This window comes from Gopherus evgoodei, chromosome 3 (genome assembly GCF_007399415.2).
Source record: "Gopherus evgoodei ecotype Sinaloan lineage chromosome 3, rGopEvg1_v1.p, whole genome shotgun sequence".
NCBI classification, from domain to species: domain Eukaryota; kingdom Metazoa; phylum Chordata; order Testudines; family Testudinidae; genus Gopherus; species Gopherus evgoodei.
In genome coordinates, this window is record NC_044324.1 from 41,120,272 (window position 1) to 41,133,817 (window position 13,546).

At 40.2% G+C, this 13,546-nt stretch overlaps 1 protein-coding gene across 6 annotated transcripts in view; it reads left to right on the top strand.

Moving 5' to 3' along the window:
- The window catches only part of KIDINS220 (kinase D interacting substrate 220), a 158,134-nt gene that overhangs the window by 107,270 nt on the left and 37,318 nt on the right, over positions 1-13,546 (top strand). For all 6 annotated transcript variants that reach the window (XM_030555467.1, XM_030555466.1, XM_030555468.1 and 3 more), the window contains 2 exons: positions 5,825-6,003; positions 13,276-13,502. In XM_030555467.1, coding sequence (XP_030411327.1) covers positions 5,825-6,003; positions 13,276-13,502 — 406 coding nt within the window. The remainder of the gene's footprint in view (positions 1-5,824; positions 6,004-13,275; positions 13,503-13,546) is intronic.

The window sequence follows — 13,546 nt, forward strand, 5'->3', positions numbered from 1 at the left end:
CCATCCAGGAGTTATGTCGGGCAGCTACTTGGTCATCGATTCACACCTTTGCGTCACATTACGCATTGATACAACAGTCCAGAGATGATGCAACATTTTGCTCAGCAGTTTTACATTCTGCAACATCTCACTACGACCCCACCGCCTAGATAAGGCTTGGGAGTCATCTAACTGTAATCGATATGAGTAAGCACTTGAAGAAAAGACTGTTACTCACCTTTGTAACTGTTGTTCTTCGAGATGTGTTGCTCATATCCATTCCAAACCCGCCCTCCTTCCCCTCTGTCGGAGTAGCCGGCAAGAAGGAACTGAGGGGCCATTGGGTCGGCAGGGGTATATATCTGGCACCATGGCAGCACCACTCCAGGGGGCAACCTAGCCTATCCACCGAGTGTTGCTAGGGTAAAAATCTTCCGACGAACGAGCACGCGGCGCGCACACACCTATCTGGAATGGATATGAGCAACACATCTCGAAGAACAACAGTTACAAAGGAGAGTAACTGTCCTTTTTTTTTTAATCCACTATTGCAACACTGATATTGTTTAAATGTACATTTTTCTTGTTCGTAAATTCTTTTGCTCTCTCAAATCATTAAAAAAAAAATCTAATTAGCTAATTCAACTGACTGCTTAATTTGACGACTAGTTTAAATACTATTTTTCTCTCATTCATCATTGTTTTTCAGATATGTAATTGTTAATAGGATTGCATGCACCCTCATCTCTTGTTCCATATTACTGATTTCCATTTTTAGCTAGAGAATTCAATTGAAATTGACTTTTGTGTCTAGGTGTTTTTCCTTTATTTGCACAATCTGTTGTGCTGTTTTGATCTGTTGTGCTTTGTTTCCATTTTAGATACCTCATGTAGAGTATTAAACCCTAAGCAACCAAAACAATCACAGAAAACTTAAAAGGTTTTTTTTTTCTGATATAGATAAGCTAATGCTGAGTCAGACTTGCCCATCCTTACCACATCTGTTAAACATATTGCTGTATTTAAAAGGTCACTCCTGTAAATCCTGTACCTTTCACAAATTATCACCTGAAACAGCTCACTTATATTCAGAACTCCATTATCTTAGATGTTCTTCAGATCATGTGTTTTTCTGTTCCCAAATGTAGTGTGTGTAAATACATGGATTTTTGTTTTTGTTTTTTGGTCATCTGATTGACTTCCCAAGTTGTGCACTAGTTGCACTGTAGCTTACTGCCAAACTTGAGGTTTTTCGGCTGTGTAGAAATTACAGCAAGCACTATTAAGGTCAGAGGGAGAAATCCTATCACAATTAAAGTTGGTGGGAATTTTGCCATTGACTTTAATAGAACCAGGATTTCACCCTGGGATTTGCTACTCACTAGTGATTATGGACTGTGATATTTCCTATTCTATGTATAGGAAAATACTTCAGTTACTGCAGATATTCTGAGCCGAAAATCCTGTAACTAAATTTTCCCAAAACAGTTTTAAACGTAGTAAGGTCATCCTGTATCATACCCCACTATCTGTTGGGAATTGGCTTGTGCTGTTCAGCTCTGCTCTCTTGTTTTGCAATTTGGTAGAAAATCCCTGAAGAGACATTGCTTCATTTTGATTATAAAGTGCTTCCTGGCTTTTCTTCTAGAACTACTTGCTAGGTCCCATAATTGTGAGAACAAGCAACTGTAGATCAGGGATGCTCCCTCACTTGAGGTATTGGAGTGAATGTTATATGCATTGTATTGAGCATCACACAGTTTTTCTAATGAGTATTCATCTTTTGAAGAAAGCTACTGGAAATCCTAGGAACTCCAGTTGTTCCTACATGTTTTTTTGAGGGGCAGGGGGAGTGTTAGGGGGCTGTATTTTCTATAGCATCTGCTTGCTTCTCCAAATAGTGTTCGCCTTGGCCTCACCATACACTGTGTTTTTGCGTTTTTTTCTTGGCCTCCCTCTATTACTGTGATTACGTCATTCAGTATCCTTTATTCTGAAAAGCATCATGTACCCCTGTGGCACTGTAATAAATATGACTACTACCAGATTGTTGTTTTTTTAAATGACCAGCATATTTAATATTCACCTGTCATGTAATTCAGATCATTATCTTCTGAGCTATTCAGAACCATTTAGTCAATGTGTTTAGAACCCATAATCAAAATAAGTGTTTGTAGGATTCTTGTGAGACTTTCCTTTGGCTGTCATAAATTTTAAGCCCTTTTTTTAAGGCTGGCCACTAAAGAGTAAGACGATTACAAACTAAAAACCACTGGAGCAAGTCTAACAGAGTCTGCTGATAGAGGACAGAGTGACATTCACAGTAATAATTACTGTACATTACATATTTATAATAGATATATAATTTCTAAATATGAAAAATAACTACTTTGTACTCACAGCAACTGTTTTTAAGATAACATTTGAAAAATATTAGAATTGCCCAGCCGACTGTGAGTTTAAGGCTGTGGTGCCCAAACTTTTGCTGTTGCGCCACCCCTTACCAGGAACGGAATCTGTACGCGCCCGCCCTCCATTACTGCACAGTTGGCTCAGCAGAGAAGCTTGGGCTGAAGGCGAGCTGGAGTCTGAACTGGGAATAGGGGAGGAAGCTGGGGCTAGAGGCGGAACTGGCCTGGGGGAGAAGATGGAATGAGAGCAGAGCAGGGGTGGAGTGGGGCTGTAGCTGGGATGGGGGCAGTCCCTCCCTACCTCTCATGGGCCCCCTGGAACATTCCTCCATGCCCTTCCCCCCACACACACAGTTTGGAGTCCACTGATTTAAGGGCTGGAACTGTTGGGTTTTAGCTATAGATCACTTTTAAATGAGGAAAGAGCCAAAAATAATCCAACACACCCGATATATTTCTTTAGCTAGCTTTAAAATCAGTAATTTGTTAATTTAAAAAAAAATCATAATTTAACGTCATTAAAAAAGGCATGTAATGAGAAAAACCAAATAAATTATTACATTTCTATTATTATATTATACTGGCACTACAGGGTGCTTGCTGTATTAGGGTCTGTTCCTAAGAGGAGCTCAGTATCCACAATTCCCACTGATTTCAGTGAGAATATCTGGGTGCTCAGCATCTCTTAAAAACAAGTTGTAAGCCATTGAAACAGTTAATATTCTGAGGGTTGAAAGTTTTCATTAACTCTTTGATGCCTTTGATTGTAAAAAAAAAAATTAATTACTTTTTCTGAGAAAATCCATCTGCTAAACAAGAATAATGTAGGCTTGGTCATAGTACTTGGATTTTAAATCTATTCACTTATATTTTAAGTATAAATCACTTTTAAAGTGCTTTCTATGCTAACCTTTTACATTTTTTATCTGAGAAATACAGGCACATATGATTTTTGTGGCCCTTTGCCAAAAGATTATCATTTACATAAATATTCCTTTCAGATACAATACAGAAGAGTTTAATGTATTGAGCTCAGAAGATTAGAAGAGAGACTTCAGTCTGTAGCCCAGCAGTGGGTTATTGGCTTCTGAACAGTAGCATTGTTCATCGTATTCAGAACACTGTTCACATTCAGGCTTAAGCAGAGCTGGCATTAAAATTCGTCTAATTTGTTTCATGTGACTTGTCAGCTGTCTGTTTTATTTAAATCTCTATCGCCTTTTCTTTTGGCATTTTTGTTTTGTAATTTTAAAAAGCATTGAAATGAATAGGCTACATCTTACCTGATCAATCTGACCATTTTATGTTTTGTCAGTTGTCACAATATGTTAAAATGTCCCATTAGTTTTATATTTTTGTGCTTCTTTAAAAGAGGTCACTTTTTTGTTTTATGTTTCAGAATATATTTGATTAGATGCATCTAACCAGTCTTTTAATTTTAGTTTGAGTGGAAATTGTGTGTAAGAGTAAATAGAAGCTCTGTGCATTGAGGAACTAAATAATTTTTATTATATTAGAGAGTTTATATTTGTTGTCAGATGCCTCTGTGGAGATTGAAGCATGAGCATAAACCCTAGCTTTATTTTGATGCTGCCTCTGACTTTCTAATTTTTTCCTCCTTTTTCTAGCACACAGTCTCTGTAGCTAACAGTCACCTCAACCATGATTATTATTATTATTATTATTATTATTATTATTATTATTATTATTATTTCTTGAACTTGAGTGAGAAGCGAGTGGTTGTACCTGGCTTGTCCAGTGAAATTTCCAATCTCCAATATTGCAGCTCAGTTAATTGAGTCTGCATCACTCCTAAAAACTTAACACTGTGATTTATCTACTGAGGTTATGATCTTGGAAAGACGTATACACATGCTGAACTTTTTGCTTATTTATTCAGGAAGTTTTAACAAGTTAACAAATCCTTGCCTGTAAATATCAGATACAAAACAACTGTTACAAGAGTTAACTTTTATGTGTAGAGACATCATACAGGAATATGATCAGATCTTTCTGTTTAACAGGATATTACCATGTTACATAGTGAGCATTATTACAACAGCGATAATATGTTGTTTCTAGATATGTTATTAAATGGAGTGAAATACATGCTGAACTTTATGCACAGTGAGTGGTCCTGCTGGAGTCAATAGAGTTCTCATAGTTAAGCAGCAAAACTAAAGTGCTTAGTGTAAAGTTAAGCACCTGAGTAAGGCTTTGCAGGATTGGGGCCTTAACATAAATATGAACATTTTAGAAGTTTTATTATGCTCATTTTTAAGTATTTTTAAAAATGTATTATGTCCATTGCAGTTCTCTAGGGGGAAAAAAAAAGTATGTTGTATTGAAATGTGTATTAAATTTTTGCCTTTCTTGTTATGCATGTATATATTCCAATAATAGTGATGTTATTATGGTTAAGATTCTGACAGCATTTCTGTAATAAAGGCTTTTCAAGTATAATCAGCTGTAAAAGTCACCTGTGGAATAAAAGTTTGGTACAAGATTCTAAAGTGAATCATAAAAATAAAAGATATCTTTAAGCTAATGATATAACCTGAAACTCATTGGACATAGTTAAAATGACTTTAATTTAGATATTAAATATTTTTTCTTCAGACATATAGCAGTGTATGTGAAACACAAGAGACTATTAGTATGTTTTTGGGCGGAGCCACCAGTTAGCTAGCTGTGTCATGCATAGTGAGTATAGACTTAGTGAGACTGTGCTGTTTTTTTGGAGACTGTGTGAATTAAGGATGGAGAGAGAACCCTTAATCGTAAAACTTCACAGTTGGTTACCAAGATTAGAATGGATGTTTAAGTTTAATGTTTCCAGATAATTTCCTCATCCAATGTATGTAGTATGACATTATCCATATGAAGGTTATTGCATTCTACATGTAGTGCTTGTCCTATCACAGTGGAGAACTATCTGAAGTATGGAACTAGCTTATATAGGTCAGATGAATCTCTTTTTTCTGCTGAAATACTGGATTTTTCTTAAAAAGTAATACTAAGTCAAAGTGTGTGCAGAAAATGCAGACATACCCTAACTGCTGTATGTCAGTTCTGTGCCCCAAAGGTTTGGTGTCATGGATGTGATCAGGGGTGGCTCTAGGCATTTTGCTGCCCCAAGCATGGCAGGCAGGCTGCCTTCGGTGGCTTGCCTGCGGAGGGTCCACTGAAGCCGCGGGACCAGTAGACCCTCTGCAGGCAAGCTGCTGAAGGAAGCCTGCCTACCGCCCTCGTGGTGCCGGCAGAGCGCCCCCGACGGCTTGCCGCCCCAAGCACGCACTTGGCATGCTGAGGCCTGGAGCTGCCCGTGGATGTGATAGTATGTTTTGGGGTAGCATTTGAAATGGAAATACTACTTTCTGATAAATTTGACTTATTTGAAGTTTGCCTAACTGTCTGGTATTTATTTTCTTTAGAATTTCAAAGAATATTCCAACAACTAAAGATGTTGAACCTCTGCTTGAAATTGATGGGGACATACGGAATTTTGAAGTATTTTTATCTTCACGGACACCAGTTCTTATAGCACGTGATGTAAAAACCTTTTTGCCGTGTACTGTAAACTTAGATCCAAAGCTACGAGAAATCATTTCAGGTGAATGTTTTCAGATAAAATGAAAGTGGAAAATTGTATTATAATTTTCTTCATTATAGATGTTACTGCTTGGGACACTCAGTATCTCTGAGTTAGTAGGTTTGTACCATTTGTGCCCAGAGGGATTATTAGCTCATCTTGTCTGACGGTCATACGCCGTTAGGTTTCACCTAGTGATCTCAGCATTGAGACCAGTGAGTTGTGTTTGACTAAAGCATATATTCCATATCAGTTTTTCCATTATATTGCATAGGATTGATGTCAGACTAACCAACCTGTAGTTACGGGCTCTCTTGGTTGCTCTTTTTTGAATATTGGCACAACAATAGCTCTCTTTAAGTCTTCTGGAATTTCCCTGGTATTCCAAGATTTATTGAAAATTAGTATTAATTGGGCCAGAGATCTTCTCAGCCAACTCTTTTAAGACTTTTGGATGAAAGTTATCTAGGCCTGCTAAATGTTTATCCCTAGCAGATGTTTAACATCCTTGTTAGTTACTAATGGTCTAGAAGGCACTTCATTAATCTCATGTGAAACAAGCATGTCATCCTGCTTCTCTCCAAATACAAAACAGAAATATGATATGTATTGAACATATCTACCTTTTCTATATCAGTATTAAAAGTTTTACTGGCTCCATCTTGTAATAGGCCTTATGCTATTTCTAGGGTCTCTTGTTTCTAATTGTGATAGAGTGCTAGGTTAAAAGGCCTGAGTCAACACGCTTCAGAGCAACCCCAAGCAGGCAAAGCAGATTGGAGCTGACTATGCAAGCGATGCCTCTAATTTGTGAGCGGTGCTGGACAAAAAGGCCAATTAAACCATTAGCCAAGAGCTCACAAATAGGCACAGGAAGGAAGAGCACAGGTGGGAAGCAAGCACTAAGAGGGAGAGAGAGTTTACTCTCTGCTTGGGAAAGGTCTTAGGTATGCTGTGAAAGTGTTGGGATGCAAATGTAAATAAACTGCACAGGGTGTTGAACCAGCAAAAGTATGTCCGCATCATTTGTGGACTGAGACAGAGGCAGGACCAAGGTGACGCTGTAACACATGGGGGCTTGTCTGGGACCTGAGCCAACGCAAAGATTTGGCAGCCTGGGCAATGGAGGAGACCCTTCAGTGGTTAGTAAAACAACACGAGGAGATGCAGAAGGCCCTACAAGGTTTTCAACAAATCCACCACCTGGAGAGAGAGGCTTTGCTTGTCTGGCAGGCAAAGCAGCAGAGAAACTTGCAAGATTTTGTAAGGGAACAAGCCAACATCCAGCAGCTGCTCCTACAGAAGGTGCTATGTAAAATGGGCCCTGCAGATGACCCACATGCATTCCTTGGCACTTTTCAGAGGGTAGTCATGGGTGCTGGATGGGATAGAGCAACCTAAGCCCTGCGGTTGGCTTCCTGTTGGTCAGGAGAAGCCCAAGTAGCCTCTATAGCCCTGAATGAAGAACAGGTCAGAAAATATGAGATGGTGATGGCAGCAATCCTGGATCAGGTGGGACTGTCTACTGACAAGTACCATCAAAAGTTCAGATCAGCAAGGAAGACAGGAGGTTCATGGCGCTGGGCCTTTGCTCAAATGTTGATGGACTGGGCCACCCACTGGTTGAGGCCTGATACCCAAACGGTAGCAGAAATAATGGATGCTCTGGTATTAGAGCAGTTCTTTCAGGGCCTCCCTGAGACCATGTGAGTGTGGGTCAGGTGACATCCACCAGGCACAGTGGATGCTGCTGTGAAACTAACAGAGGAGTATGCAGAGAGAGACTTTCCCAGGAAAGATGGACGACCATATAAGGGTCCAGAGCAGGGGAGGATGGCTAGAGAATCCACGGCAGGAAGGGGCATGGATAGGAAGAAGGAAGAACCCTGAAGAGTTCCAGCTGTGGCTCGGCCCCTTATTTGCTACCATTGTGAGCGATCTGGGCACAAGAAATGGAACTGCCAATTCATGGATTATAGCTAGGCCAGGGCTGGAGGGAAGAAAAAGGGGCAAAAACTGTCTACCATTTCAGTGATGGTGGGGAGGAAACCCCAGAGAGGCCTTGTGGATACAGCCTCAGTTTGCTCTCTGGTCCGGAGGGAGCTGGTGAAGCCTCACTGGATGACTTGAGGAGCAACTGTGGACATAGTGTGTCCATGGGGATGAACAGCATTGCCTTATAGCTCAGGTGCCCCGGAGGTCCTGGGGAGATTTTGGTGGAAACAGGGTGGGGTAATGGAGTGGCTGCCTTATCTAGTTGTCTTGGGCACAGACTGGAGTCCCTTCCCCACTGGGAAGCGAGGTGGTGGGAGCAATCTCATGTTAAGAAGAAGAAAACCAGGGGGGAGACAGGAAAGGAACCCCCAAAAAAGGAAACACAAAAGACCCCTAGACAACAAAACCTGAGTCAAGAGGACAAGAAATGTCCCCAGGGATGTAAGGAAGGAGGGAGACAGACAGCCCAAACTCCTTAGCAGAGGTAAGGGGACCAAAGGACCTCTCTGCAACACAGCTCCCAGGAGAAGAAATCCAGGTGCAATTAGGAGACTTGAGGGAACCCAGGGCGTAGATTTTTCCAGATGTCTTCAGTTTCCCTTATCAATTTTCTACACTTCCTAATTTATAATTTATATTGTTTGCTATCTATTTTCCCCTTTTTCCATTTGTCATATACAGCTCTACCTCGATATAACACTGTCCTTGGGAGCCAAAAAATCTTATCGGATCATAGGTGAAACCACATTATATCAAACTTGCTTTGATCTACCGGAGTGTGCACACACACCTCCTGCCCCAGAGCACTGCTTTACCGCGTTATATCCAAATTAGTATTATATCGGGTCATGTTATATTGAGGTAGACGTGTATTAGTTTTTGTTTTATTTCTAATTGCTGCCTTCACTTCACCCCTGAATCAGTACTGGCAGCTATCCTTTTTTGTGATTGTGGTATTTTGGCCATCTAATGAACCCTTCTTGAAGAACTCCCAACTTTCTTTCACATTTTTCTGTCTAAATATTTACTCTTAATCAATTTCTCTCATAATATTCCTTGGCTTTGGGAAACTAGCCGTTTTGAAGCATCAAGTATGTATGTTACTGGTTGGGACTGTCCTCTGTTTCTCCATATTGGATGAAATCAGGTCATGATTACTGGCTCTTAGAAGGCCATCAACTTGCAGGCCAGTGATTAATTCATATTTATCCATCATAATGAGGTCCAAAATAGTTATTTTGCATTTGGTACAATACCCTTTGTGTTAGAAAAGTTGCTCTACTCCAGTGGACCCCAAACTGTGGGGTGAGCCCCCTTTATGGGGATGCAAAGGAATGTTTTGAGCGGGTACGGGGGGCCTGGGCCAAGGCTTGGAGGCAGGGAGGGAGTGCCACCTACCCCCACTCCGAGCTCTGCGATGGCTCTGGCTCCCGGCTGCGGGTTCATTCACAGCCACAACTTTGGCCTCCGACCAGAGCTCCCCTCCACCTCCTCGCCTCGGCTCCAGACCCTAGTCCTAGTCCTGCCTCCACTTCCAGCTCCATCCTCAGCCCCTGGCCATGGCTCTGTTCCTGGACCTGGACCCAGACCCACCCCCAGCCTTGGTTCCCTTACCTCAAGCTGTGCATCCCCCATCCCGAGCCGTGGCCCCACTCTCAGCCTTGACTGGCGGGGGCAGACAGGGGTAAGGGAGAGGGGGTGATGGGGAGCACTGCTCTACTCCTTTTCCAGAGTCTACTAAGTTCATTTACTCAGGAAAATAATGTGTTCACTGATCAACAGCATATAACTGCCACATTTTGCTTGTGACTGAAAAAAATGGAAAGTCATGTTTTTAAAATGTACTGGTAGATGCTGTTAATATGTCTGAAGGAAAATGTATTAGTGAGCTTTGATGTTAAGTTATCCTGGCCTGTTATAGTTGACATAAAGAATTCATGCCAGGACACTGGTTAAGAAGAATCTATGGCTGTGGACAGAAGAGTAGGCCTCCTACCCCATGGCAGTGGGGCAGCAACCCTCCCTTGTTCAGAATCCTACAAAAATGATAATGAAATCCTTTGTGGTTTTTCATTATCATTTCCGATGAGAAAAACAACGGAAGTTAATAACCCACTTTTTCTAGTGTTTGATTATCAGAAGTATTGAACTTTGTTGCCTTTGAATGTAGAATACAGTGTTTTTCGGGAAATAGGTTGACTTCTTACTTTCCTTCTCAGAGACCAGAACAAATGATGTATCCGAGTATTCAAAATATATTGGGGATAGAAGATTAGGCAAGGCTCCTACCAAATAAGTACGAATGGTCATACTGGGTCAGATCAATGGTCCGTCTAGCCCAGTATCTTGTCTTCCAACAGTGGCTGGTTCCAGATGCTTCAGAGGAAATGAATGGAACAGGGCAATTTATCAAGTGATCCATTCCTTGTAGTCCAGTCCCATTTTCTGGCATTCAGAGGTTTAGGGACACCCAGAGCACGGGGCAGAGTCCATGAGCATCTTGTCTAATATCCATTGATTCACCTACCCACCATAAACTTATCTAATTCTTTTTTGAGCACGGTTACACTTTTGGCCTTTACAGCATTCCCTAGCAACGAGTTCCAGAGTTTGACTGTGCACTGTATGAAGAAATACTTCCTTTTGTTTGTTTTAAACCTGTTGCCTATTAATTTCATTGGATCACCCTGGTTATTGTGTTTTGTGAAGGGGTAAATAACACTTCCTTACTCACTTTCTTCATACCATTTGTGATTTTATAGACTTTCATAGCTGCCCTCCCCTCCCCTCCCCCCCAGTTGTCTCTTTTCTAAATTGAACAGTCTCAGTCTTTTTAATCTTTACTTGTATGGAAACTGTTCCATACTGCTAATAATAATATTGCCCTTTTCTGTACTTTTTCCAAATCTAATATCTTTTTTGAGATGGGGCAAGCAAAATTGCAAACAATACTCAATGTGTGGGCGTACCATGCCTTTATATAATGGCATTATGATATTCTGTATTATTATCTATCCCTTTCCTAACACTCTGATAGCTTTTTTGACTGCCACTGTACATTGAGTAGATGTTTTCAGAGAAGTATTCACAGTGATTCCAAGATCTCTTCCTTGAGTGACAACAACTAGTTTAGACCCCATCATTTTGTGTGGATAGTTGGCATTGTTTTCCAATGCTTATTACTTTGCATTTATTAATACCGAATTTCACCTGTCATTTTGTTGCCCAATCTCCCAGTTTTGTGAGATGCCTTTGTAACTCTTCGCAGTCAGCTTTGACCTTAACTATCTTGATTAATTTTGTGTCGTCTGCAAACTTTGCCACCTCAATGTTTACCTGTTTTCCCAGATCAGTTTATGACTCAGCTATTTACCTCTCTCTGTGAAAACTGACCATTCCTACCTTTTGTTTCCTATCTTTTAACCAATTACTGATCCGTGAGAGGACCTTTCCTCTTATCCCATAATTGCTTAGCTTGCTTAAGAGTCTTTTGTGAGGGACCTTGTGAAAGGCTTTCTGAAAAATAAGTTCCGCTATATCCACTGGATCACCCTTTCCACATATTGTAGACACTCACAAAGAATTCTAATAGATTGGTGAGGCATGATTTCTCTTTACAAAAACCATGTTGATTCTTCCCTGACATATTGTGTTCATCTATGAGTCTTTGATAATTCTGTTCTTTACTGTGGTTTCAACCAATTTGCCAGGTACTGAAGTTAGTACTGGCCTGTAATTACCAGGATCGCCTCTGAAGCATTTTTTAAAAATAGATGTTAGCTACCCGCCATCATCTGGTACAGAGGCTGATTTAGTAGTTCTGAAATTCCATATCTGAGTTCTTTCAGAACTCTTGAGTGAATATCATTTGGTCCTAGTGACTTATTACTGTTTAGTTTATCAGTTTGTTCCAAAACCACCTCTGTTAACACCTCAGTCTGGGACAGTTCCTCAGATTTGTCACTTAAAAAGAATGGCTCAGGTGTGGGAATCTTCCTCTCATCCTCTGCAATGGAGACTAATGCAAAGAACTCATTTAGTTTCTCCACTGTGTCTTTGTCTTTGCTGAGTGCTCCTTTAGCACCTCGATCATCCAGTGGCCTCAATGATTGTTTGTCAGGCTTCCTGCTTCTGATATCCTTAAAAAAAAAAAATGCTATTAGTTTTTGCGTGTTTTGCTAGTTGCTCTTCAAATTCTTTTTTGGCCTCTCTAACTATGCTTTTACACTTGACTTGTCAGAGTTAATGATCCTTTCTGTTTTCCTCATTTGGATTTGACTTCCAATTTTTAAAGGGTATCTTTTTTACTCCAATCACATTTTACTCTGTTTGACTCTTTTGCTGTTTTTATTTAGGGTATACATATAGTTTGAGCCTCTATTGTGTTTTTTTTTTAAGTTTCCATGCAGCTTGTAGGCATTTCACTCTTTTGACAGCTCCTTACAATTTCCACTTAACTAGCCTCCTTATTTTAGCATAGTTTCCCTTTTTGAGGTCAAATGCTACTGTGGTGGGATTTTCTGGTATTTCCCGCCCCATCAGGATATTAAGTTTAATTATGTTATGGTTGCTGTCACTGGTTCAGTTGTATTCACATCTTGAACCAGATCCTGTGCATCATTTAGAACTAAATTAGGAATTGTCCCTCCCCTTTGGATTCCAGGACTAGCTGTTCCAAGGAGCATTCATTAATGGTGTCTAGAAATTTTATCTTTGCATTCTGTCCAGAGGTTATATATACCCAGTCAATATGGGGATGATTGAAATCCCCTGTTGTTGAGTTTTCAGTTTTTGTAGCCTCTCTAATATCTCAGCATTTCACAGTCACAGTAATCATCCTGATCAGGTAGTTGGTAGTATATTCCTACTGCTATACTCCTGTTGTTCAAGCATGGAATTTCCCTTCATAGAGATTCTATAGTATAGTTTGATTCATTTTAAGATTTTTTACTCTATCTGGCTCTATGCTTCACATATAGTGCCACTCCCCCACCAGCACAACCTATTCTGTCATTCCTAGATATTTTGTATCCTGGTATTATCATGATGATACTTGTTTACTATCTTGTTGTTCTGATGTTTTCTTGATTGGCTTGCCCATTTCTTCAGCTGGTTTCTCATACATGACAATCAAAAGCCTTTGGGACTACCCTAAGTCCACTATTTATTTATTTATTTATTTATTTATTTAGCATATTTAACTCCAGTGAATTGACAAATAATAAAAGGAACTTAAAACTAAGCACTTCATTGAGTCCCTCTCCTTTCCTCATCTTGTATACATATTTAATGTTTCAGATGTTCGTGCTGCAAGAGATCAAATGAATATTGGAGGATTACCATATTCCACAATGCCCTTGCCTGAAGCACCAGCCAGAGCATCATCCGTGTTCAGTCAGCCTTCATCAGTCTGTTCTTCATCCACTTCCTTCAATGGGCCTTTCAATGGTGGAGTTGTATCGCCACAACCTCATAGCAGCTACTACAGTGGCATGACAGGACCTCAGCATCCATTCTATAATCGAGTAAGTAACCAATTAACTATTAAATCACACTTAGCATGATTTAA